A 27,233-nucleotide genomic window follows, 5' to 3' on the forward strand; every position below is an offset into this window, starting at 1 on the left:
TGACCTCCATCCCCCAATCTGGCAAGACATAATACAAGGTCCCTGGGGAATGCCATCCAGAGCCAAACTTCCAGAACTCATCCTCTTCCCTTTGTATACACTTATAAATACATTGAGCATTAACATTTCTTATAACTGCATGACTAAATGAGATAGGACTGGCTATAGTATGCTGAATCCCAGAGAACTCTGGGAGCACTATGTGACATAACATCCTATGGCTTTCTCCTCAGACAATGAGCATCTCTCCAAGCCCCCCTGCTCAGCTCCCCTGGTATATACACCTTTGGGCCACTCTTGACTGGTTTTGTAAAACATTCCATTCTGCAGGGAGGCTCTTTAAGCAGGAAGGTAAATAACTCAAAATAGCCTTAGGAAGTCCCTGAAACTGACCAGATCTACTATGCCCTTTCCTGCCAAAGTAATAAAAGTTGACAGTCCCTCCCAGAGAAGTGACGTCAAGCTACAAAGACGCTCAGACCACCTGAAAGACAAAAACACCAGACACACTGCCTGGAGGAGGTTTCGAGCAGTCACCTACAAAGGATGCCCTCCAACCTGCTGAGCTGCCTGCCGACTATGCAGTGTGCTCCAGGTTCCCAGCTTTCGTGAGCTGTCACCCACGCTGGGGCAGGCCTTGGTAATGTGGAGCCTGTAAGGCCCCCTCAGCCAAACACTTGTAGGTCATCCCAATAAAACTCACTGGTTCACCAAATGGGACTTTGGTGGTTATCTGTACTTCGGTCTGTCACGGATTTGTGTTGTATCTTCCCAGGAAAAGTTTTTCCAAACAGCATGACTGGCACCCGAACAGAGATGTGACAGAGCCAAGATGAGTTGGGGAGGAGTAAGTGCATGGTCCTGACTGTGGGTAGCAGGGCATGCAACTGAAGCTGAGCAGCCAGTGGGGAGCATCTGTGGGAGAAATTCAGAGCCTTCTTCTTTCACGTATGGTGTGTGACAGCATGTGCACGGCTCTTGCTATGGTTAGTGGCACATACAGCTAAGGCTGAGTCATCAGGATTAGGAGTGTCTGTGAGAGGGTCCCCGGGATGGCAGTCACCATCTATGTGGTATAAGGTGGCATGCCTGCTTGAGAACTGGGATGTGAATACAGAAGCGCCCTGGAAAGAGTTCCCGGTTTAGAGGAGAATTTGAAGTGCTGACATGGATGCACAGGGTCTAGATGTTGGCACGTAGTGGTGGAGGTTGCCTGGCCTCTGCTGTGTGTAGTTAAAAATGCACCCGAGGCCAAGATGGAGGCCAAGCAGAAGCTTGCCTCTGATTAGGGAACTAAACTAGATAAACAAGAGGATGAGAGGGAGATGGTAAAAGTGATAGAAGATAGTCCTCAAAGCCAACTATTAGAAAAGAGAGAGAGAGAAGAAGAAAGATCTGTGATCAAACATGTTCCCAGGAGCCTTAACCATGGTCCCATACAAGAAACTACAGTGATGAGAAAACACTCATCACCAGAATGGCTAGACTTAGGGAAGAGTTTGAAAGCGCGGTCTGTCTCAACCTGGCCTGTGACGCTGTGGACATGGAGTGAATGGGCTCAGTCAGCCTGCTGTGGAAGCAGGAAGACTGAGTGTTGTAACTCCCCATCCTCCCTAAGACAAACAAAGGCAGCATAACCTGAGCGTGACGGAAGTCTGTCCCTGCTGGACTCTTATCAGAGCCACTGGGAACTCCTGGTTATCTCCTAAGTGGGAAGAGAAGAGGGTGGAGGAGCACAGAGCAGAGGCAGATGCTGTTGAGGGATCTAGGATTGAAGAGCTGTAGTGGAACCCCAGCCCACTGGGTCAGACAGAACTGTGCTCACAGAGGAGATAAAGACAAGGTTGATGATGCAGCAGGGGCCTTGAGGCTGGTGTGGAGCGTTAGCGGCTTTGCTGAGTCCACTGATGGGGCAAGATCCTCATAAAGTAGAAAGGCTTTGGCAGAGCTCAGTGACTTAGGCCAGCTGATGAAAAATGTCCATGAAATAAAAGCAAAGGCTGGAGGAGATTTTTCGAAGAGGTAAAGCGAAGGAAGAGGTCTGCCTGGATTACTCACAGACAAATGCGGCAGGATTTGTGTTCAGCTAGAGTTCTTAAAAAAAAAGATTACAAAATTGTGTGCTAAGGGGCTTCCGGAAGGCTTGAAAACCCAGGAGCAGACATATGTGACAGGACAATTCAGGTGAAGATGATCAAGCCTGTCCCAGAGGTCAGACATTCTCCTCCAGCAAAAGGTGATATACTAGGGGTGGAGATGCTAGGCAGGGACTCCCCCAAAAGTCAGCTATGGATGGAGACGTAACAGCTACAGCCACAATGCCAAACCCTGGCCTCTCTGACCCAGGGAGTCCGCAGGTGCAGCAGGGGAAGGCAGGGCCATAGGCACCTTTGGCCCTGATGTAGGTCTTAGCAGATTAAGTTGGGCCCACTGAGTTCATCAAGGAAGGGCTCCAGGATACGTAAACACAATGGCTCAGAGAGAATGCCTGAAGACCACAGGGAGCTGATGAAGGTAGCGCCGTCTGCCCATGCTTTGACATGTAGAGGAAACTGACACGGTAGATGGAGCCTTCTCTGCTGTTTTAGACCTTGATGATGAGTGACTTTAGCGTCTTCTTAGTTGTGAACTGGGGTCACCCATCAGCTGCTGACAGCAGGCGACAACAGCCTTTTAGAACGCTTCACCAGGGTTATCTTTGTTGCGGGACAGTGGCTTGGGGTGTTGCCTTGTCCTGCCTATTCTCTGGAAACGGCTGTTACATCGATGACATAATGCTGACCATTGAGTGCTCTGCAGATGTGGGAAGCCACTGGAAAGACAAGCGGATGAAATGGTGCTTCCCACTTCCTTGTACCCTATTGGGGCTGGGTTAATTGAAAGAAAAAAAAAAACCCAGAAGGTATCCTACATGGGTGAAAAAGGACACTCCCAGAAGCCATAAGCTTACTGAATGAAAACCCTGTGCAGGCAGGGTTGGGCTACTGCCTATGAGTGTTGGTCAGGAAAGCCCCTGAGGCCCACAAACCAGAAAAGCCATTGCTTCTGCTGTTGGTTGTATGTCAGAACAATAAGATGGTAAGAGCCTATTGCCAAAGACACTTCATTTGCACACTTTGACTGCAGGATGGGGAGAGATTAAGGTGGGATGGAAATGGGAACTCCCCTCCTGTTGTCTGGCTTTCACAGTGCTGGGGGCAGTCTTGTGGGCTGCTAGGGGAGAACTGTCACCAGCATGCCTCCTTGGCTATGGACCTCATATCCACATACGAGACAGGGTCTGCCTGCTTGTGTAATAGTCACTTGGCTATTGCACTGGCTGGATTTGTGTCAACGTGATACAACCTAGAGTCATCAGGGAGGAAGGAGCCTCATTTGAGACTCCATGAGATCGAGCTGTAGGGCCTTTTCTCAATTCGTGATCAACGTGGGAGGTCTCGGCTCTTGGTGGGTGGTGACATCCCTGGGCTGGTGCCTCTGAGTTCTATAAGAAAGCAGGCTGAACGAGCCACGTGAAGTAAACCAGTAAGCAGCACTCCTCCATGACCTCTGCATCAGCTTCTGCTTCCAGGTTCCAGCCCTGCTTGAGTTCCTGTCCTGACTTCCTCTAATGGATGGAATATGATCTGGAAGTAGAAGCTGAATAAAATCCTCTCCTTCCCAACTTGTTTTTAGTCATGGTGTTTTGCTGCAGCAATAGAAAGTCAGACAAGAAAGTTACTGACCAACGCCTTTTGATTATATTTAAGGCCCACCCAACAAGACAGCATCTACATCCGGTACTGTAAACCATGATAAAATCCTGTGGCTGGAAAGGTCATAGGTCCCAATGGGAAAGCAGCTTCTATTGTTTTACTAGGTGGATGTGATATGCCTGACAAATTACCTTCAGGATTGCCCTGATCTGCTGCTGAGGACACTTCTGTGGAGAACATGGCCAGGAGTGAGGGTGGGTTGGCAGGGGAAGCTGAGCCCAGGAAAATGACAAGCTGGTGACAAGCAGGCCCCTGTCCCTGAGCACCCTGTGTGGAGACGGATTAGGACAAAACCTAGCCATGCTTGGTGCTAGAGGCCCAGGAAGGTGCTTTCCATAGTCAATGACTATGGAATTGGCGAATGGTTATGCCAATGGAGCTGTCAACCTCAACTCATAACCATTAGTGATGTTCTGGAGAACAAGTGATTGTTCATGGCACAGTGATGCTATGGCACAACGGCCAAATTCTCAGATTATAGGTGGAAAACAATAGCTAGGCCCCCACCAAGGCTCAGAGATAATTATGGACGAGGGGATGACAAGAAAGAAGGGCCTGAAGAAAGTGTGGGGTGTTATCTAACAGTTTCCTCTGAGGTTGCAACATTCTGCCCTGCAGGAAATTCCTTATTCCGGAAACTAAACAATTCAAAATGGCTTCAGGAAGTCCCTGAAACTGACCAGATCCACTAGGCCCCTCCTTGCCAAAATAAGCAATAAAAGCTGAGAGGCCCTCTCTGAGAAGGGGGGCCAAGCTGTAAAGAAGACTCTGAGGCCAGAGCAGCTGCCTGAGAGGGGGTTAGACCACAATCATTTGGAGAAAGGCCACTCTCCAACCTGTTGTGCTGCCTACAGGCTTTTCAGTGCCTTCTAGGTTTCCAAGTGTTCGTGAGCTGTCACCTGCTAGGACCAGCCTTGGTAAATGCAGTTGTCTCTGAGTCATTTCTGTTCCTCTAAGTAACCCCATCACCTATACCCCAATAAAATCCACTGGTTCACCAAACTAGACTTTAGCAGTATCTGTACTGTGCTCTGTTGTGGGATCCTTATCTAGGATGAGATGTTTGTGTGTGTCTCCTGGAGAAAGTTTTGTCACAAAAAAAAAAAAAAACAGGTAAATATTGTCTTCTGTTCTGCCAGTGTCCATCATCCTTGCAGAACAGGATGATGTGCCCGGCAGTGTCCACACCACCCCAAATGATACACAACATCATCCTAAAGGTGCATGGGGCCACAGAGAGGCCCACATTCAGACAGAGAAGCCTGCATTGCAGAAGAGGGAAGAAAGGGCTAGAGAACCATCTCAATTGTGTCTGTTACAGCAGAAAACTCAGTCCTCAGAGCTGCATGTCTCTAGGTTTAGAGATACTAAAACAGCACCATTAACTGAGAATTACCTTGGGGCCTAGGCTATGCTTTTTCAGATTCCTCCATCAAATGGTAACAGCAGCAGGAAGTTTGCTTACAAGGAACACAGAGGAGCCAGGTAACTCACCAAAGGTCATAGCAACTTGCTGGTAATCACAGATATTCACCTCCCTCCTCCAGGAGACACAAAGACTGACCCTCTCTCCAGCCTCTGGTGACAGGTGGTGCTGGGAACAAGGGCTGCACTCTCCATGTGTCTGGTAGCCATTTCAAGGTACTCAAGGAAAGGAGAGTGAAGAAAAAAAAACCCGAAGGGGAAAAAAAAAGACAGACTTCTACCCAATGCTTTTAAACTCTGCTTTACCATGAGGCGTGATATTAAAGTCAAAAGTGCCTTAGCCACTACCTTGTTCCCAATATCCTGCATGTTTGCTGTTTACCAAAGAACTGCGTATCAGTGCAACACTGCCTGGGAAGCCAGCTATATAGTAACATCCCAAGAAAGCAGAACTCACATATTCGGGATAGGAACGTGTAAGTCACACTGGCTCTATTTCTCTGTAGCCAAAATACACAAGTCAACATCTGCAGGGGGCAGATGAGGTCAGCTCAGCTCCTCCCTCCTATCACTGGAAGTGTTGGTCTGTTGTGCTGTGTCATGTCGTGTGTGTGTGTGTGTGTGTGTGTGTGTGTGTGTGTGTGTGTATGCTTTCATGTGTGTACACTAGACATAGCAATGACTTTAAGGTCCAGGAGACTGAGATGATCTGTGGTCACTTTGTGTTTCCAATGCCACTAAAACAGAAAGTAAAGAGAGTGGCTGTCACACTGGTTGAGGAGAGGCGGCTAAGCCCAATGTCCAAAGGGAAACTGAATTCCTGCCATGGGTTGGGGAGCAGGGAAGGACCTGGCTGCCTCAAGAGTTCTGAGTGTCTCCTTCCTTCTTCTGTATCTAAAAGTAAACATCAATGGTAACTCGGAGGAAGAGTGGGAAAGCTAGATAATGCAGGCTGAGAGTGAGAGGCCAGTCCAAACCATCTCTGATCACGGTTGGTCATCCTGTCACCTACCAACCCCATCTGAAACCAGCATCTTCAGACTAAGCCAGGAGGATGATCCAGGCCACCCAGGGACACATAGCACACTGGCTGGGACTGTTTTCCCTCACAAGGGTGACGGTGCTCAAAGCATCACTTTCTCTGTGAAGGATGCTCCTCTGAGGGCCAGCTGAGCAGGTCAGGCAGTTGCTGGCTCCAGCTCCAGATGCCACTCCTTGTTCTGATGTGCAGGTGGGCGGGAGCTCCGCCACCGTCATCTTTCCTTTGCCAGCTGGGCCCTGAGGCTCTCCCAGGAGAGAAGGAGGAGATAAAAGCAGCATCCTCACCCTTTGTCTTAGGCTTCACCCTGACGTTCACAGGTCCTGTAGTGTCAGCCTCATCTAGCCCCATGCTATTATAGATGCTAGAGAGGGAGAAGTGGGTGAGACAGAAAGGGCTCCACATTCAAGGTTCTTCAAATTCAATAAGGAAGAGGATGCTAAAAGGTAAGAAACAGCTCATTCCTGGGCTGAGGGCCTAACCCAAAGCCCCCAGCCCGGAACTCATTCAGAGGAATGGTTTCAGTCTGAGACCTCTGGCCACTGGCACAAACATATTAGGAAAATGTCACCAAACTCACTTAGACGATCAACTGAGACCGTGTCATCTTACGTGACAGCAACATACCTTCAGGGAAGGCTAGCTTGCACACACACGGCTTTAAAACTTATTTGTCATTGAGGATGTTTTGCATTAACCATTCACTGGTTCAGTCGCTCAAAAAAAGCCTCAACACTGAGGTTCTAAGGACTTGGCAGTGACCTCAGCAGTCACAGAGCTTGTATTCTGGACAGGAGGGCACATACATAACAGCTAAAGGATAAAAGAATAAGACCGAACATGATGCCAAGGTCTGGGCAGAAAAAGCAGGAAGTGGAAGGTGAGTGAGGGCGTGGTCTGGGCAGCTGGGAAGAGTGGGAAGCTCAGAGAAGGGAGCTCTGAGCAGACTTCCAGGGTGGACAGGAAAGGGTCCTGGGAAGGCCTGGGACAGAGATTTCCAGACAAACAGTTCTCCAGAGAGGCGCCCTGGGGACTCCCGATATAGATGCCCTTGGGTCAGTGCCAGCCAAAGGTGATCCCATCTCAGGGAAGCTCTGGTTATTTCCAGCAGTCCTCCGGTTAGCCTTGGCCTCTCTGCTCTGCCACAGGGTGATTTTTCTTTACTTTCAATTTGCATTGCAAGCTGGAGAGAAATGAATCACATCCCCCGGGTTTCTCTGTTCCATACAATTAAGAAAAGCTATTTCTTAGTCACAAGGCAGATGAGGACAGAAAGATGTTCCATTTTCTCTCAGCAGGGAGGCTGTCATCACTCAATATTAATTGATCCTACTTTTCATCCATAAAGCAGGGTTTGAAAAAAATTTTTGGTCACAAAAATGGCAACTATTACACTATTAAGGTGAATTATTAATGGCATCCCCATTAAAGCACAGAGCCTTCATGCAGGGCCGGCTGCCTCAATGTGTGTAGGGTTGCTTTAATAGGGAAAAATGAGTAAATTATTATAGTCCTCGCTGATACTAGATGAATCACCAGCACCTATCTTGTTCGAGGTTTGCTGGAGATTTTCCACCATTTCATCACAACAAGGAGCACACAGAAACCATGTAATACGGCTTGGCTCCCAGCAGGACAGTACGTCAATCAAATGCAATTTTATTTTTCTGCTGGGGAGCAGATAAAGTGAAGACAGCAAGACACGAGTAACTCAAAAGCTGAGGAGACCGGCTGTTGCTTGGGGGAGGGTGTTTATTTTAGCATGGGCAAAAAATTTAATGCTTTCTTTAGAGAAGAACTGAATAGGGGAAGGATCTGAGGGGACAGAAGGGGAAGGAATGAAAGGGAAATGAGCAGGTGATGGAAAGGCTAAGAATGCTGAAGGGAGATGGAAAGAAGGGAGGGCAAGAAGCAGGGAAGGCCAGGGAGGAGGGGAGAAAAGGAGAAAAGGCCTGAGGATGGGCAGAGCCACATCCATCCCCAGCCATCACATGCAGGCACCCAGTGCAGGGCAGTTCTCAAGGGGCCTCTGATACCCAGCCCAGCCTACTCCTTAGTCATTTGTTCTTGAATGCTGAGTCTTCTAGAAAACTGACCCCAGGCCTGGCATTTGCATTTTGTCAATAAGATTAAATGTCACAAGTCTTGACTCCTCTGGCTAGAAATGAGGCTTCACGACTTGGAAGGCAGCTGATAAAAGCCACAATCCAAGCAGAAGGTTTTCCTTAAACATATGACTGAGTCTGGAGAAGAGATTAGCCCTGCTCTCCAAGCCTGTGGCGTGAGTTACACATGCAATGGGTGTGTGACTCCAGCACCTAGAAAATGACTTAAGCGACTTTCCCAAGATCACACAACCAGGAAGTGGCAAAGGCAGAATTTTGAAGCCAGGCAGGTTTGGCCCAAGACCCTGTGTTCTCCCTGTCCCACGAGCAGCCTCTTACAGGGGGCAGATAGGTCGTTTAACCAAACTGCTTGTGCTAACATGTAGTGAGGTATAATGAGTTATCGCTAAGCTTACCTCCATGATCTGCCACTTTCAGGGAGTTAGGAGCCCAGCTGAAGCTCAGCTGGGAACCTTGGGCTCACTCCCTTGGGAGGCTGCCTCAGGTGGCGGCCATGGCTCGTCACCTTAAGGCTCCACCAAGGAAAATCCACTTCTAAATTCACACACATGGTTGTTGGCAGGAGTCAGATCCTATGTGTTGTTGACCTGCAGGCCTGCTTCCTCAACTGCTGTTATCAGCAAGCCCCCACAGGTCCTTTCCCTGTGAGTCTTTCCAAAGGACAGCTCACAGATGGCTTCCCTCACAGGGAATATATAAGAGTTCAAGATGGCAGCCACAGTGTTTATGACTCCATCTCAGAAACAGAAACCAGTGTGCTCCTGCAGCCTACTTACAAGAAGCAAGTCAGTTGGTCCTTTCTACATTACAAGGTAAGGAATTACAGAAGGGCATGTCTCTATTGTATGACCCTCTAAGGTCATACAATAATAAATAGAGAAGCTAACTTTAAAGGTGCCTTTTCCTCTGTTTCTTTTGTTTCCCGTGTCCAAGTTCAGTCTGGTCCTTAACAATCTTCCCAGTTAAGAGGGCAAAACATGGTGGGTTTACCTGTCAGGGATGCTATCTTCGAACACTTTCATAAGGTCTCTTGGATTTGACTTATTTTGATCTCCCTTATTTATATGAATTTGACAGTAAGAAACCATGGTGACACATTCCACAGACCCACAAATATTACAGACTTCTCCCATTGCTCTAGGTTATCTTCCAGAACTTGGTGGTAAGATCACATTGCTGAAGACACTCACATACTTGAGTCACAGGACATGGGGAAAAATCAAGCTGGTACCAACCTGGAAAGTTCATCCCTACTTGATAGCTTTCATAGTGCTAGGAGGTTCTACACACAGTATCAAGAGAAAAATACTCAACAATCATACCCAGGTATGCACCTTGGAAACTACAATAATAACTTACCTCGCAAGGTATGCCCACTTGTGCTTTCTGCTTAAATTTAAAGCTTGCTCCAGAAGAGAAACCTCATACCTGGTACTGACCAAAAAAATTTCTGTGATTGGCTGGGTTATCAGTAGAAAAAAGAACTAACTCTATCCTTCTGCTAAATGAACATAGTAATAAACTGGCCGCAAGGTCTTCTCTTTACACGCATTAATTAGTGCGTCTCTCAACTCTCACCAGAGAAGCTAATTTTTGTAATATATGGCAATCAGTACAGAGACCCACAAGCAGTCAGCATGCAGAGAAGAAGATACTGTGCAGTATTTAGTTATAATGAGATATCTATATCACACCCTCTCCCACCAAGGCTTAGGGATTATTGTGGGAAAGAGGGTAAGAGAAAAATTTTAAGAACCCCGGGCTAGGTAGGTATCTGTAGAGAAACATTTGCTCAACACAACAAAGCTATTATACACATCAACTTGCAACAGCTAGGACAGCATGTACAAGATCTGCATAAAGTCAGGCCAGGCAAAGCCCCAGGACGGGGAAGGGTCTCATCAGGTATACCATCCCTAACCGAGGACCTACTGACAGCTGATGGCTCCTGAAGAAGAGTCAGTTTTTGTTGAGATAAGGGATCCTGAGAGTTACCTTTCAGTAGATGGTCCCACACCCATGCACAGACAAGCACTAAGGAGACTGAGTAGGTTAAAATAAAAGGGCACATTAAGTTGGAAGAAAAAACATTGTCAGAGAATAGGGAAGGAAACAGAGGGAAGAGAGTTTGGGGTTGGTGGATTCAATCAAAACTCCTTATACGCATTATCAAATTCTTAGAATAAAACATTATTAACACTTAAAAAAAAAAGAAGAAACTATAATGAAATACGAATAAACCTTTGGTGCTATTTACAGATTAGCACAACTTTGTCAGTAATAAAAAGGGAAGCAACTGGGGAGGCTACTTGGAGGATAAAGCAAAGCAGAGAGGAAGCCACTGTCCCTCCCCCTCTCCCAGCACCCTTCCTACCCACCCAGGCTAGTGGACACTGCAGCAGTTAACTTTTCTTTCACGAGCTTCTTCTTGCTGTGATCGTTTCCCACCAGAACGCTCTGACAGACCAAAGACCCAGAAGACTGTCCCCAGAGCACATCTCTGCACACCCATCAAGCCCAGCATAAAGGCACAGCTCACAGGCCTGCCTGAAGCACCAGGATATTCTATGCTGCAGTTGAATGTGCCAAAGATTCAACTTGGTGTGGGAATATCAGAGCCTTTTTTGTAGCCATTAACAAAAGACAAATATCCAAGCAAACAGAAATTGACCAGGTCACAGTATGTGAAGGCTGAGGCTTCTCCAAAATGACAACAGCTGCTTCTGTCTTTAAGGGAAGCACATGCACACGAGCACACACAGCACGCACACACACAGCCCTAATCACCACCCAACAAATATGCAACCAGTCTGTCACAGACAACATTCATTCCTCAAGCCCGTGGAGTTCCACGCTTCTAGGCTAATGCTGATCTCACACCCCTGAGAGAGTCCCCTCCTCTCATCCGCACCCATGAGCCCGTCAACAACTGGCCCACTCTGCTCCCCACGAGCCCTATGTGTACCCCTAAGAACAGGCTCCTATCACAAGGTGGGAGGGAGGTTCAACTACTGGTAAGCTCACAGAACATGCCCTGCCTACTTCAGCTTACTTAGCAGGGATAGATGACCTCTGACCAAAGGGTAGGAGTCCGAAATACAGTGGGAAGAAAGTGACTCTCTAGGCTTGATCGCAGGGACACGAACCTGGAAGTCACCCACTCACCTCCTCACACCAGGGAAAAGGGCTTCAGAGATAAATCTACAGGTCTCTTTTTGCCAAAAGTCAACAACCAAAGTCTCATCCAACTTAGGATGAGCAGGGTGGAAGGTCTCCATACATGACAATGTCATAGTCAAAACCATCATTTTGCAGAGTTAACATACACTATGACCCCCCCCTTAAGTGTTGTGGGTGTGGCTGCCATCACATGCTCGTCAGCAGGTGACACAGAGGAGAGGGGCTATGTCTGTGCTTGGTGTTCTGACCTGTGAACGTGTGATGACTACTAGCCTAACATTCCCTGAAAAGAGTGAGCTGAGATGACCATCAGTCACAGGCCCTGATGGCTTCCAGGACAAGGAGCAAGCCAGAGACTTAAAAAAAAAAAAAAATCCTGGGACTGAGGGACACAAGGAGGAGTGAGGCCAAGATGGATGACCCTCACATGGGGCCACTTGGGCAGGCTGGGCGAAGAGTGAGTGCGAGGTGACCACCAGACCAGTGTCATGGGTGCAGAACTGGCCCCACCCCTCAGCTGGGCATAATGGAAGAGCTGGCCCTGGGGGCAGGAGGATAGGAGAGCTGACCACCCCCCCCAGCCAGCTGCCTCTCGAATAGTGTACGAGTTGCAGATGATCTGGTCCCCCAAGAATATGAGCAAGCTTGGGAGAGCTGGCCCTACCTCTGTGTCTCATGTCATGGGTGGATGAAGGAGAGGTGCCATCCTTCCCCATCACCCCTCATCACCTGTGGTCACCTGGCCCTGAGGTCATGAGAGCAGGAAAGCTGGCACTGCCCCTCGACAGCTGCAGCCCTCAGGGGAGCAGGCCCTGCACCTTGCCTGGTTAGCACAGTAGATCTCATCCTGTTGGCAGGGACCTCAGGCAAGCCAGTCCAGAGGCCATGAGTGGGAGAACTAGCCCTGCCACTTGTCTGCTGTGAGGGAATATGGGTATGGAAGCAGATTGTTCACCCTCTCATCCCTTGCCAGCTATGGCAGGGAGGAGAGCTGGCCCTAAGGTCATCAGAGAGGGAGAATTGACCCCAGCCCTCACCTGCTGCAGTACTTGGGAGAGCAGGCCCTGCCCCTCACCTGGGCAGCACAATAGAGCTGACACTGGATGTGAGGGTTGAGGGTAAGCCGGCCCTGAGGGCATAAGAGGGTGAGAGCCAGTGGGAGCCTGTGGGCTCACCAGCTCAGACATCTCTCAGGCCCAGATCCAGGGCTTCGAGTTGGCCCACCCCAACATCTACCCTATGGATGAATTGCTGTAGTGCAGGAAGGGGCCAATCCTACATTTACAAAACTACGGGATCTCCGTGACACAGGGCAACAACAGAATATCTGAAAGGAGTTCCGGTGAGGTTCCACTATTGATAGGAAAGTGGAAACCTCCTAACAGACCAACAAGTGACTACAATGAACAACTGTAAGCAAAGAAGTGTGGACAAACGGGCATACTGTGGGCCACACTTCTCTATTGGGGGAGGTTGCAAGAGTGGAGGGTGGGTATGAGGGGAGGGGAAGATGAGTGGGATTGGGTACATGACAGGCAAGGCTACACAGAGAAACCTATCTCAGAAAACCAAGTGTGTGTGTGTGTGTGTGTGTGTGTGTGTGTGTGTGTGTGTATGTGTGTGTGTGTGTGTATACACATTAATGAAAATGAAGTCAGGACTCCAGTAAAACTGGGTAAAGCTTCTTTTTTTTCTTTTTTTTTGGGGGGGGAGGGTGGTAAATCCTCTTGATAAAAGTCCTTTGAAGTCATACTGATAACAATTAGTAGGTTATATATAAAACATTAACTTGTTTTCTGTTCCTCTTTTTTAAAAATAGTTATTTTGTACTGTATATACACACACCCATATATAGTTAATCTTTTACATTTATCTATTTACTTATTGTGTGGGGATGTATGCTTGCCATGGTGCACATGGAGATCAGAGAAACAAGGTGCAAGAGAATAGGTTCTCTCTTATCAGTACTTAGGTCATGTCATAAGCCTTAGCAGCAAGTGCTTTACCCAGTCATTTTGCTGACCCTTCTGTTCCACTTTAGTTAAAACAGATACAAGTTATTATGACAGGCTGCTTTTATTATGAACCTCTATAGAAAATAACAATTTGGTTTCGCTTTGACAGATAACAGTCATCACCGAGGAATTCCATCCCACTGAGGGGATCCCCGAGTTCCTGAATTTGACTGCTTGGGACACACACACACACACACACACACACACACACACACAGCCCATCTGCACACAAGACTTCATGCTGTTCCTTGATCGAAATTTAGAGAGGCTGGGACCAGAGCACTAAGAGTTTTGAATTAAGAAAGGAATGTTGAGAACGCCTCGCCTCCTTAAATCTAATCTTATCACCCCATTAGCAAGCATGGAACAATAACATTAGTACCAAGAACAACATCAAAAGCCACCACACAGAAGATACATACAGGAGCTTTGCTCTGAAGGCCTGAGGGCATTTCACATACATTACCACATCCCAGCTCCCCAAATCTGAAAACTGTGAGATGTGTTTTTACAGGGACCAATTTCCTTTTGGGAACTACAGGCCGCACATTCTGTTTAAAAACAGGGTCTGTTCCTAGCGAGCTTGGGCGTGCACACCAGCTAGGGCCTCCCCTTGCTAGTCACACATGACCCCTTTGCATGAGTCTTCAAAACAGAAAGTAACCCTTGGCAATCATAGAAACTGGAACTAGAACCAAAACCAGGAAAGAATAAGAAGTAACTTCACAATGCCCAAGAGTTGCTCTTACCCAAACTGAAATTAAGTATACACACATGCTCTGCCTCACCCTTTATTGATGAAACAGAACCTAAAAATGGGTCAGAAAAACTAACCCAACAGTCTGAAAACTACACTGCAGGGAGCAGATGGTTACATGGAGGCAAATTCCTAGGAAAGGCAAGCGTCTCTCTGGACTCCTCTTTTTATTGTGCTCAGCAAAGGAGGAGCCTATTTTCAACCCTGAGTTTTGCCTGGTTTGCAAAGCTGGGACTAGGAGGCAACCATTCTCACTCGCCCAAGTTCACGCCTGGCTTCTTAAATCTTAGCCAGAGGTCAAACTTAGCTCTCTTCCTTGGAACAAGTAGCAAAGGGAAGCCAGAGGTCCACTTCAGCGGGCTCTTGGCTGACATTCACATTCTTAGTTCGTAAGAAAAGTGTAGTCTCCCAAAGCAAGGCGTGGGGTATGGCTGTAATCCCGGCACTGTGGAGGTGAACATGAGGACCCCTGGGCTCACTGTTCAGCCCTCCCAGCCTAGGTGTGAGTTCCAGGCCAGTGAGAAACCTTGTAAAAAAAGAAAAGAAAAGAAAAGAAAAGAAAAGAAAAGAAAAGAAAAGAAAAGAAAAGAAAAGGTTGACGATTCCTAAGGAACACAACAGGAGATGTCCTCTGATTTACACATATGCATACACGCACATATGCATGCACGCGTATGCACGCACTCACACAAGCACGCACGCATGCACGCACGCACGCGCACATGCAGTGGTCTCCGACAGGTGATGAGCAGCGTGTGTACTGCCTTGCCTGTTACTGATGTAAACATTTTCATCACTGTGCCTGTCACCCAGGCCTGTAGCTTCTGTCGCAGTGGGCGATCTACAAGGATTCACCAGGAAAGCTCACATGCGGAGCACCTAACAGCTGTACACCATGACGGCTTGTGAACAGGAGAACCAGCTCCAGGTCTGGAGGTGTAAAAAGTGAAGCCACAGATCAAATGCCAGGCTACAGGCTTTCCTCTCAAAGGACGCTTCCGGCCTTCCTTTACTGGCCCAGCTTCCCCCACCCATAGCATTTTACTTCGAGGTTTGTGTTTATCTACCGAACTGTGAAGCCGTGACTAGCTCGGTTCCTCTGAAAAGTCGCAAATACTGCATGTACCTGCTCCCTCGGAGCGCTGCAGGCATCATTTAGAGAGGTAAATGCCTCATTAATGGGTGGCAAAACAAACACTCCAGGGTCTTCCAGACTCCACCTAAAGGAACCCCGTGGTGAAACCCTCTCTCACCAAGAGCCCTCCTGCAGTGCACGTAAGCCTCACCCATGTTTGCCCTTCTGTTCCACAGCCTTGGGGTCAGGTGACACCTTGTACATCCTGGCCAGATGTTAACCCCAGAAATGCCTGACAAGTCAGGTCCACTTACACATGTGCTAATTGTGGACCCCAGGCAATCTCTGTGAGACCTGGTCAGCCTGGCAGGGAACGAGGGAGAAGTGGGAAGGGTCCTGGAGGTGGAAAGAGCAGGGCAGCAGAGACCTTATCAAAGCAATGGCTCCCAAAGAGGATCTGAGGCTGGTCTGGCCAGCCATGGCCTGCTGGTCGGCCTCTGGAGTGAGCAGTGAGATCTAAACGTGAAAGCCACAGGACTGGAAACAGGCCTGTCTAGATGTTAGCTAGTGACTGGGAGCAGAGCCCTGAGTGTTAGTCTCCAGCCCTATATGAAGGTGAAGGTTCCCCAAGGCCCCTGAGTCAAGAGCAAGCTTTCAGAAGACCCAGCCCATTGGCTAAAAGGTTCCCCAGTTGGCAGAGACCTGTTCCTCACATGTTCCACACTCTGCTTTCAGCTGGACCTCATAGCCTCCTTCCAAATCCTTGGTCTCATCCACCCGGGTCCCTCAACGAACCCCTCTACTATAGTTGGAAGAACGAGCTCAGCTGTTGTAAAACTTAAGAAACTTAAGAAACATAGAAGCATCTGAGGGATTTATCACATAGGGACTGTTTTATGTTTCACGGCGCCTGAAGTCGGGGGGGGAGGGGAAGAAGAGTTTGCATTTTTACAAGGTGGAGACCACACTTGGGGAACCCCTGGGCTCCATCTCTGCTGCATGTGAAACCCATATGTTCCTTGGGCATACCTTATCTCCTGAAGGCACCTTAGGACCTTAAACAGGCTTGGCACCAGAAAAGCCAGCACCCACTCTCTTCGCTCACCCTCTTCTCCCTGCAGCAAACCCAGGGCCACAAACCACACCTTTCTTTTTGCCCCTTTACACCACTGCTCCCTTCCTAGCAGAGAACTGGCCCTGCCCACTACATCAAGGCGGATCCGGATCCACTCTCTCCTTCAACTCAGCAAAGGGTGGGGGAAGGCTCCCTGAAAGCCCAGCTCTGGGGGAGGCTCCTCGTAAGAGATGGTGAACGTCTACCCTCACAGCTCTAGCTGCTTCCTAGCAAGCCCCAGCCTACGGCACACACAGCGGTCTCAGGGAACAGAGACCACAGCCGGAGGCCCAAGCAGCCCTGGCGGGGGGTGAGGAAAGAAAAACTCTGCACACCGTCACCCACTGGAACATCTCCTGTCAGGATGTCCACGATTACCCACTTGCTGCAACACATACCTCCTCCCAGCTCCATCCTTGCAGCCTGAACACTACCAAGGCCTGGGCTCTTTCTAGAATAAACTGGCACACAGCAGGGGTATGGCAAGTTAGTAACCAAAGTTAAAAATAATTCTGTTGGTCCGGGCATGGTCTTCACGCCTTTAACCCCAGCACTCAAGAGGCAGAGGCAGGCACATCTCTGGAAGCCAGCCTAGTCTACATACTGAGTTAGCGGCCAAACCAGGACATTATGTAGCCTTGTCTCAAAAACAAATGAATTAATTAACTGGGGTCAACAGCTTGACAGATAAGGATACCTGCTGCCAAGCCCAATGACCCAAGTTCAATCCCTGAGACCCATGTGGTGGGAAGAAAGAACTGACTGTCATGAGTTATGCTGTGCTCTCCAGCACACACCACGGCACGTGTACACCCGTACACACGCACATATTAATAAATAAAAACGTCATTAAAAGAGTAATTGTATTGGCTTGTCTTAGGTCTTCTAAAATATAAGCTACTTAAATAAAATAAAGTAGATGACGGTTTATGTCTAGGTAGATTTGCAATCATTGAGCATACTTTACATTAATATGCTCCCACCAATACTGCCACTGGCACCACCTCCACTCAGGTAAAGGAAAGGTATGACTCAACCGTGGCCCTTGGCCAGCAGCCTTGTTTGCAGACCACGGCTCTAAGCAGATGATTGACTCTGGACCTTTCTGAGCTGATTCCCTATCATACCCGGCCCCAGCCCCGGGCAATGGCACCAGGGTTTCTAACTCACTGGCAAACACGAAACTCAGGGCCAAGTAACAGCAATAAGAAGATAAAATAGTTTTCGGAGTGTGATGAAAGTTGTGGCCCATCATCCACGCTCAGTCTTTCTCCCAGCTGCATGGGGACCACAGTGTGTGAGAGGACAAATTCCAGACTGATACGGCTGCTTTTTAGGTGGTGTTTGGGGCAAACACTGCCCACCTTAGAAGCTAAATGACAGAGGACCCATCTATGATTCATGGCACAGCATGCACGTTTTGAACAAAAATGTCCCCTGTGTTCTTATCACAAACAAGCAAAATTCACACACAGCATTTGAGGATGGAAGGCTGGCAGCAGACACGAAAGCATTAAGCGTGGTCAGCACAATGTCAGAAAAATCCCAAAGGCCAGCTCTTACAGGGCCCCACACAGGAAAACCACGGGGAGGGAAATTTTTTAAATGTGGTCCTGAGGCCTGCTGTGGGAATTGTGCTGTGTATCATGGGAACGGTTTACAAGAACAGGAGGGGAAAAAAGAAAGCAAGCTTGAAGGTGCAGGCAGGGGGCAGAAAGGACTCAGAGCTTTTGGTGTGGATGCTCTTGAATGTGTAGTTTACACTTATCATAGAAGGCCAGAAATTGAGGGATCCAGAAGGCCCAGAGCAGGTGTGTACCAACATTTGGCAGCGTGGGGCCCAACGGGTATTTAGTTTCATCACCTCTGCTAGTTCCATTTCTATTTTTCTGTTTCATAAGAGGCTAACCCCACCTTACATGGGTGTCCTTTCTTTGTTAAAAAGAGGAATAATAAAAACATGAGCCAGAGATGTAGCTCAGCTGGTTGACTGCTTACCCAGCACGCAAAAATCCCTGGGTGCCCTCTCCGGCACTGCATAAGTAAGGCATGAGAGACACACATGCCTGTAATCCCAAGCACTCTGGGAAGCAGTGAGGAACATCTTAGAAACCCACGTGTGCCGAACACCCTAACAACATCACGCCGGCGTGTGCGCACGTGTACACACACACACACACACACACACACACACAACCCAATCACATATATCCACAGCAACATTTTTCCTAACAGTACCAACTTGGAGCTAGTCCAGGGTGTTCAATAGGAGAAGGATCAAATGCAGGCTAGGAACCAGAGGGACCGGGCTCTCGTACAACAGCAGCATGGAGGGGTCAGAGGGATGGACTGAAGGAGCCAGACACAAAAGCTGACAGACTGTAGAGTGCCCTTCACATGTCTTTCAAAGCAGAAGAGTGAAAATGAAGCAAAGCCTGCCTGTCTGAATGAGCATCTGTGTGTCTATGTGTGTGGAGGATCACCAGATAAACCTTTTGGAGACCCATAGGGAATGTCGAGTGAAGCATCATCGGCTCCTACATCTCGAAAGGTCCTGATTCACTACACAGTGTTGATCCACTAGGGACTCCTAGTACACTAGTGAAGTCTCAAAATGGATCCGAGGCCAGGGCACTGACTGCTTCCCCCTTCTTCACAGAAGCCTCCTAAGGTGACCTTCCCTCCCCAGACCCCCACATCTCCTTATAGTTGCATCAACCTGACTGATTGCTACTGGTGCTTGAGGCTGGCACAGGGCGGTCTGATTAGCCTATCAATTGTTTAAAGGCTGTTGCACTGGACAGTAAGTGTCCAGCCTCCACTTGGAGGCTGGTCTGCAGAGCCTGATTCCTGGCATTCTGCGTGGGCTCTGTCGCCACTCAACCCCCCTTTACCGGGTTCCTGATCCCCATGTGTATGACTGTGTCGGGGTGTCTGTGTGTATGCGTTAGTGTGTATATGTGCGTGTGTCTGTGTGACTGTGTCTCTGTGTGAGTGTGTGTGCATCTGTGTGAATGTCTGTGTGTCTATGCGTCTGTATGGGTATGCACGTTCATGTGTGTGTGTGCAGGTGCCTGTGTATATGAGGCTCTAAGTGCACACAGAGGCCAAAGGTCAATCATGGATGTCTCCTCTGTGTCTCTCCACTTTGGTTTTTGACCCAAGGTTTCCCATTTTTACCTGGATCTGGGACAGTTAGCCATAGAACACTGAACACCAAAGGCCTCCCCGGGGCTTTAACATAGGTTCTGGGGATCAAACTCAGATCATGTGCTTACAGAGCAAAGACTTCACTGACTGAGCCACCTCACCAGCTTTGGCTAAGACCTTTTACCATCTGACTGCCACATGCTGTCCCCAAGGCCATACTCCAACCCAACTGCAGTTTCCCACACACAGTATTGCCCCTGGGTGTGGTCCATGGCCTAGGTCCTCCTACTTCCTGGAGTGACAGCGTCTTCCTACCACTGTCTTCTGCCCATCTTCTGCCTGACTAACTCAGCACACTGGAGGTCTCAAGCCTCCCAGCTGGGGAGATCTAGGTTTCCTGGCACCAAATTCTGAGGCAGTGACAGGAGCGGCCTATGACCCCACCTTGCCTGCAAGGACAGATAACCTAGGTACCTAGGTAACTTGGATTGCTGCAAGGAGAGACTGGCCAAGAAGCCACAGAAGGGAGAATATTTAGGGGAACGTCACCTGCAGCTGACTGAACTCAATATCCATCAAAGGTGACTGAGAATCAACCTGTACTCAGCTAGGGCAGCAGCTGCCACAGACTGGCATGGCAGGAAAGGTTAAGGACACAAAAGAAACCCCAGTGAATGGGAGAAGCCAGGGCAAAAGGAGGCAGGCAGGGCAATCTCAAATAGGTTAAACTATGAAAGCACAGGAAGAGAGCAAACTGGTGGTTGTCTGGGGTGTAGAGCTCCAGCGGAGGAAGGAACACAGAAAACTCAGGCAAGGACATGCTCCACAGCCTGACGTGGTGTCGCTGCATGAGTCCTGAGCCACACTCAGTGCAGTGAATACAGGGGAGAAAACGTGAAAAGATTAGATCAGGAATAGGAGTTCAGTGCAGTGGATACAGGGGAGAAAACGCGACAAGATTAGATCAGGAACAGGAGGCCCCTCCCAGGACTCAGCACAGAGTAGGCATTCAACAAATCTTAGCTCATGCTTGACAGCAGAGAGGGCCTCAGCGCAGCTGGAGACACTACCTGGAACAAGTGGGAGTCGCCCCCACTCTCAAGTTCACTAGCCAGATTCTAGGCTGACTGGCCAAATTCCAAGTTTACCAGGGCCTGACCCCTTAAGACAAGCTCCTCTTGCTGACTGAGAAAGAAAAACAACAGCTGGTCCTCAGCCTGAAGGAAAAACAACTGGTCCAGGGTATGGTGGAGTAAAACTGTGTTTGGGATGAACCGACAGACTTTGGGGCTGCAGAAGAGAACTGAAGAGATGGTGGGAAGGAATGGTGTCAGCTCATCAGGAACCTGGCAGCAGGGAGGGGTGAGGCCGACACAGGATAGCTGGCAAAGCAGGGTCCAGGGCAAGCACAATGCGCAGTCCTTCCACAAAGGCAGTGCTGGGCAATGGGAGCCCAGAGTATGCTCAACTTCACTTCATCTGTCCAGAGCAACCTGCCAAGGATTTGCATCTGGTCAGATGTGTGTCTTACAGAAACAGGTCCCACCTAGATGGGACAGGCTAGCAACTTCTCAGAGTCCCAACATCTGCATACTTCACCTGCAGATTCCCGAGAAGATCATCAGGACTGCACACGAAGATTATTATTTATAGTAAGTCTTATTACTTATAATATCCCAGATTCCAAAATAACTTAAAAGTCCTATAAAGGGGACTGCTACACAGATTACAGGGCACTGAGTAATTGAATCATATCATGCCATTAAATCATGCTTCCAGAGCACATGGATGGCAGGGTACATGCCTCACTCCATACTTTTAAGTTGCAGAAGAGCAGGCCTTAAAAATACATATTAGTTGAACCTTCAGTTCTCAAATATTCATTATCTGTTAAGGGCCAGGCACTGCCCTGCACACTGAGTACTTCAGAATACAGGCACCATCTTCACACTGGAGACGTGGAATGCTACCCCGTGGGGAATGAAGGAAGGCAGACTGCAGAGAATTAACAGCAGTGGGTAAAATACACGGGACCTGGGATGGCAGATGCCACCGGGGGGCAGATTCTTCCCAATCCAAACATCTCCTCCTAGAGGAGGGCAGGGCGGATCATGAGGCCGGAAGTAGGCAGAAGGTCCGGGACAGCAAGCACTTGGACCCGGGACTCTCGGGCTTTTGGGAAGGAGTGACCACTGCTGGTGACCCCTGACCAGCCCAGCAGAAGACAGGAGAGATTCCCTGTGCGGACGCTTGCCAGCTGTGAAGAGAGCCCCAGAACCAGTGTTCCTGAGCCATCGCATGTCGGGGAGGGCTTTCCAGGGATGCAGTTGCTTTTGAGGCACCCTTGCTCCTGTTAGGTAACTCTTCACCCATATACCTGTTAGTAGCCCCCCCGCCCATCATTAGTTCACAACATTGGAGGCTACTGCAAATGTTGCTTCGGTCTGTAGAGGGGTGTGGGTGTGGGTGGGCATTGGGTGTTTCTGTATGTTGTATCTTCTAAGGAAAATTCTGTCACACAGAACAGGCAGGGGAAATCCCAGTCCTCAGGGTGCAGAGAAGGGTCAGAAGGTCAGAGATAAGCCAGGTATGGTATTGCCCAGAGAAACAAACCAGAAAGCGAGGGCCGTAACTCCACTGATGACCACGAGGATGTTGGGCAAAGAATGTCATGTGTTCACAGGGTCTTAGTATGATCAAATTACTGCCCTTTTGTAAAACAGAAGGCTTACTTTAGCTCACTGTGCCAGAGGCTTCCACCATGGCAGATGGGTGTGGAGGAAGGAAGCGGCTCACATCCTGGCAGCCAGAAAGCACAGAGAGAGAATGCCTGCCCTCACTGGCCCTCCCGCTCCACCTCCTCCCTTCTATCCCAGCTCATGGGATGGTACCACACACACTCAGCGGAGATCCCAAACCCTCGGCTCTCCTCCTGCTGGGATTACGGTTGGGAACAATCACTCTCATAATTATAAAAGAAAGACAACTGAGGTGCAAGAACTACAAAAGAGAGAAAAAGAACCCCTGCAGAGCCTCATTATCCCAGCGACCGTGCCTTTCCCTCCAATCTTTCTACACAGACAAAGCAAGCGGCAGAGGCTGCTCACGTCATGGTGTGCAGAACTCTGAGCAGGGATGGGAATGGGGCCAGGTATGATCTTAGAGCTGTGCTCCTCCTGGCCACTCTCCCCAGTCAGGCCCCACAGCCTGCTGTCTCCACCTCCCAACATAGTGCCATCAGCTGGCAATCAAGTGTACAACGAATGGGGGTGGGCACTGCAAATCTGGACCCTCAAAATGAGACCATCAGATGGGTTTGAACAGCATGAGGATGATCGAGAACGGGAACTGTGGAGGAGAAGCCATGGGCCCAGGATACCAAGGTGGGTCTATCTGAGTGAGATGATGGGCACAACAGTGTAAGGGCATGAGATGGAAGCAATTGCAAACAGGAGAAGCTGGGTTTGGCTTTGGTGACATGGATGGCGTATCTGTGAAGAAGCCCAGCTGTCTGTCCCTCAAAGAGCACTGGGACCTTACTCTAGAAGGATGTGAGGAGGAAGGAAGAGAAGAAGAAAGGGAAAAGGACAGGGTGAAGAAGATTCCAAATACCTGCTGCTATTCACCAAACTTTGTGCTAAAAGCTCCACACACTTCATTCCATCTCTAATCACCACATCGCCCTGTGACAGGGATACAGCCCATTTCATGCCCTGGGACCAAGTCTGCAGTCAAGAGGCCTGGTGATTATCACTCTAAAACAGCCCTTGAATCAACCCCCCACCCCCAGAAGTGCAAGGGCTCTTCTCTCTTTTGCCTTCACCTTCACAGAAGTTTAAAGCGTTCCTCAGGCATCCGAGGAAGCTGTATTTTAAGACACATTCATGGAAACTGTTGAGTGTGTGCTCCTCATTTTCTGTGACCCAAAAGAAAGAGAGATCTCTTCCATGTTACATGCCATTCTTCATGACTAGAACCTACTAAGCTCATTATCTGTCAGTGGGTCTCCCCTACTTACCAGAATAACCTCCTGCATTCCCCAGAAACAGCCTGATGCACACAGTAGGTACCCAGGACACTATCTCAGCACGTACTCTGTCATGATAACTTGAACATCCTTTACCTGTCACACCAGGGCCATGTCCTGAATCCTCGAACCTGGGGCACTGATTGTAGGCGATGGCACAAACCCCACTTGCCAGATGAGACAAAGCTTAGCCCAGATTGAAAAGAGGAAAATGATGGTTGGGTGGACTTCGGGGAGCCGGGGCAGTCAGACACAGGACATTTTCTTCTACAGTCAGCTAACAGAGAATGTACAAAAACCTGGTCCACAGGCTGAGTTCAGCCCACCCATATGGACTGCTTACTGACTCATAGCTGTAAGTGCCTGCCTACCTAGTTGGTTGGTTTATTTCTCTGAGATCATGTCTTGTCGTGTGGTCCAGGTTGTCCTGCATCTCTCCATCCTTTTGTCTCAGCCTCCAAAATGCTGAGATGACTGGTGTGGGCCATCTCACTCAGGCTGTTATTTAAAGCAGCCCCTCTCTGGTAAAGAGGGATACAAAAGCCTAACTCTCTAAACTGTCCTCCCTTAGACTTAGGGCTAGGCCTCATCCTACACTGTGTCCCGGCCAGATACCCTCCTTGTACTCACCGGCAGTCAGCGTGGTGAACTCCAGAAAGCGGTATTCATAGGTCACATCTACCTTGGTCTCCACCTGAGGTCTCTTCAGAGTTGAGTAAATGTTCCCAGGCCGCTTCTCTTCACGCTTCTCCAACTTGTTCAGGCTACAACCCATTTCGACAGCTGTCCACAAAAGCGAGACAAACAAGGGGAGGTGGAGATGTTCTGTCATTAATTTTGAAACACCACTGCACAAAAGACTCCCAATTTTCTGGAGCGATACATCAAAGACCTCCATGCCCAGGAAACCACACGTGTGATTTACTACATCCTGAACACAGGGGACGGGGCCACCTTCTCTTCTTATGAGGACGCCATTACCAGCCATCCTGGGAGAGCTGGGTGACCCCCAAAGTGTCCCTGCTTTGTATCTTTTCTCCTCCATCTGAGGAAAATAATACCTCAGAGTCGCTCCCTCCACTATCATCTGCACACATGATTAAAAAAAAATAGGGCCTAAAAAGCAATACTGTGTATTATGTTGTCAGCCCATCTGCAGAAATACAAGACACGTGTCACCTTCCACACGGTTGCTAAGGGAGAATAATAAGTTGTTGTTATAGTCTCTAAACTCTGGAGTCTCTTCCTCCCGCAACAGTAATTATTTAGACAGGAATTGATATTCAAACATCTCAAAAAGTAGATCTCGGTATTTTTATGGGCTTTGTCTAACAGTCACCCCTTCTCTTCTTTTTCAGACCAACGGCAGGAAATGAGCATAGGCGCCCCCCACTTCCAGTCATTTCAGGCTGAAAGGAAAGTGACAGAGCATAACAGGGCCAGCGAGATATCAAGCAGCATCCACACACGTTGGAAGATCACTAGCCTCAGCTCGCCAAGGGGGTGGAGAAATGGGCACACAATAAACGGAGAGTGGGATTCTGTTTATTGGGGCCTTATTTATTTGTATGGGTTTCTGTGTTTATTTAGACAGAATGGCATTCATAAGGTGACCTTTTATGGGAAGGTTAAGTTCCATTTGTACCCTGGGCATGAACTGTTCCTCCTCTCGGGGACACTGACTGCCATGGGAATATGTTTCCTTAGAATACAAACTGTCCAAGAATATCAGAGAGCAAGAGGGAGAGACAGAGAGACAGGCACAAATACACACACACACAGGCAAGGACTACTTCCTCTAAACACAAGGATTTCCTCCACTGATTCATTCATAGGGTTCCCAGTTTCCTAAAGCAATTTGGCAAGTTTCAGAAAAACAAACTGAACTTCAAAAAGGTAATGAGGGCATGGGATGGGGACTGGAAAGAGGTAGGTGACACAACCACAGCCTGCCTCAGTTTTGTACTAATTAAAAAAGGAGCCAGAGAGAATGGATAGGAACCGGAAGGCTGACTTCTGCCTTAATAAGGGAACATTAGTGTCCGAGAACCGGAGCACACATGATTTATGCGCAGTCTGTGTGAACTGATAACTTGGAAACTACTTGCTCATTCTGCAGACGCAACAGCTCCTGTGTGCAGAGGCTGCTGAAGAAACTGTGCACAGCAAACTGTTGCCATGTGCAGGGAGTGTAGAAAGCAATGGACAGGAGGCTCCTGAGTGCTAGGACCAGGGCACCCTGAGTACTGTGAGAGTACTGTGACCACCAGAACAGGACTACAGAGAGTCCAGAGGAATGCCCTTCATTCCTGCCCATTTCCAAGAGTGGAGTCTGGTCGGGAAGGAAGGCCTCTGGGATCATAGTTCAAGGCAGGCAGGAGCTTGGAGGAGCTGAAATGAGCCCTGCTACACAGATCTGGGTGTGCGGTGACGACGGAGAGCCTGCAAGAGTAGACGGATGTGGCAGAAGAGTTAGGGCAGGCTGTGGGGTCTGCCATCCTGGGTCTGACAGGAAGCCAGAGCCAGCACTGTCTCACTGCGCCTTTAGGAGCTGCACGAGTCCTTGTCCTCCAAGGAAGGCAGTCCTACCCCAGCCTCGGCTTAAAGAGGAGAGGAGAGGAGAGGCCAGACCCAGGCCCCGACTTACACCCTCTGTGTGCAACCTTCAAAACTGGGCAGGACACTGCTGCCCCAGCAGCAAGAAAGACCAAGTGGTTGATGTCCCAAGTGGTCATGCTCGACCCACAGGGTCCTGCAGAAAAGCGTGGAGGGGGAGGCAAGGGTTTCTTAAACAGGACAGAAAGATGTAAACACAAATGGAGTCATGAGAGACAGACACAGATTAAGACTCCATCTGTCTGTTCCTCACAGTACATTAGAGTGTGAAGGGACTGGATGAGCTACCCGCGGAGCACTTGTATACTGAGCTGGCCAACCAGCTCCAACTCCTTTACAGACAGCTCTGACCCCTCTGAACAGAGCTCACGCTGTCACTGAGCTCTCTAAGCAGGGTTGGGAGGAAACGCTGCTCCCGTATCTCTCCAGCTAACAAGAGTCGGTTCTCACAGTTCCATCCTCCACAGAGTTAATTCATCCACACTCCACCTAGGTTGCCCCGCAGGTCAGTTGTCTGGAGCAACTGTCTGGAGACAGCCCCGACAAGCTTGGTACAGTGCGGATACACACAGATGACTAAGGAACAGAAGAAGAGCTCTAGTGTACTGCTCACCAGGGAAATGGCAGGAGGGCCACAGGGAGAGGGGTGACACTAGAACGACCATTTGTCCAGGGTAGGCATCCCTAGACTAAACACTCAAAGCCTGAAGCCTTTTGAGAGATGGCGTGGAAGAAGTTCGGACTTCAGAGCATTTAGGATGTCAGGATTTCAGAGGAGGAGGCTCAAGCGGTAGAGTCTATGCAAATATCCCCAAATCCAAGACTCTGAAATCTGAAATGCTTCTGTCGCTAAGCAAAAGGGACCTCCAGTCAGTGCGGGTGAGCATACGGAGCTGCTGGAGATCTGATTTGACTTTTTTGTTTGCTTTAAATATTTACTTATTTTGAATTTTG

At 48.9% G+C, this 27,233-nt stretch overlaps 1 protein-coding gene and 1 pseudogene across 1 annotated transcript in view; one reads left to right on the plus strand and one right to left on the minus strand.

The window, feature by feature from the left end:
- Rftn1 (raftlin, lipid raft linker 1) overlaps window positions 1-27,233 on the minus strand; it is a 207,448-nt gene that overhangs the window by 161,665 nt on the left and 18,550 nt on the right. Inside the window, exon 2 of the mRNA XM_055614013.1 lies at window positions 24,294-24,446. Coding sequence (XP_055469988.1) covers window positions 24,294-24,438 — 145 coding nt within the window. The 5' untranslated portion in view covers window positions 24,439-24,446. The remainder of the gene's footprint in view (window positions 1-24,293; window positions 24,447-27,233) is intronic.
- On the plus strand, window positions 11,682-11,806 carry LOC129682866 (small nucleolar RNA SNORA17; annotated as a pseudogene).

The sequence above is a fragment of the Psammomys obesus genome, unplaced genomic scaffold (assembly GCF_907164565.1).
Source record: "Psammomys obesus unplaced genomic scaffold, mPsaObe1.curated_primary_1811, whole genome shotgun sequence".
NCBI lineage: Eukaryota > Metazoa > Chordata > Mammalia > Rodentia > Muridae > Psammomys > Psammomys obesus.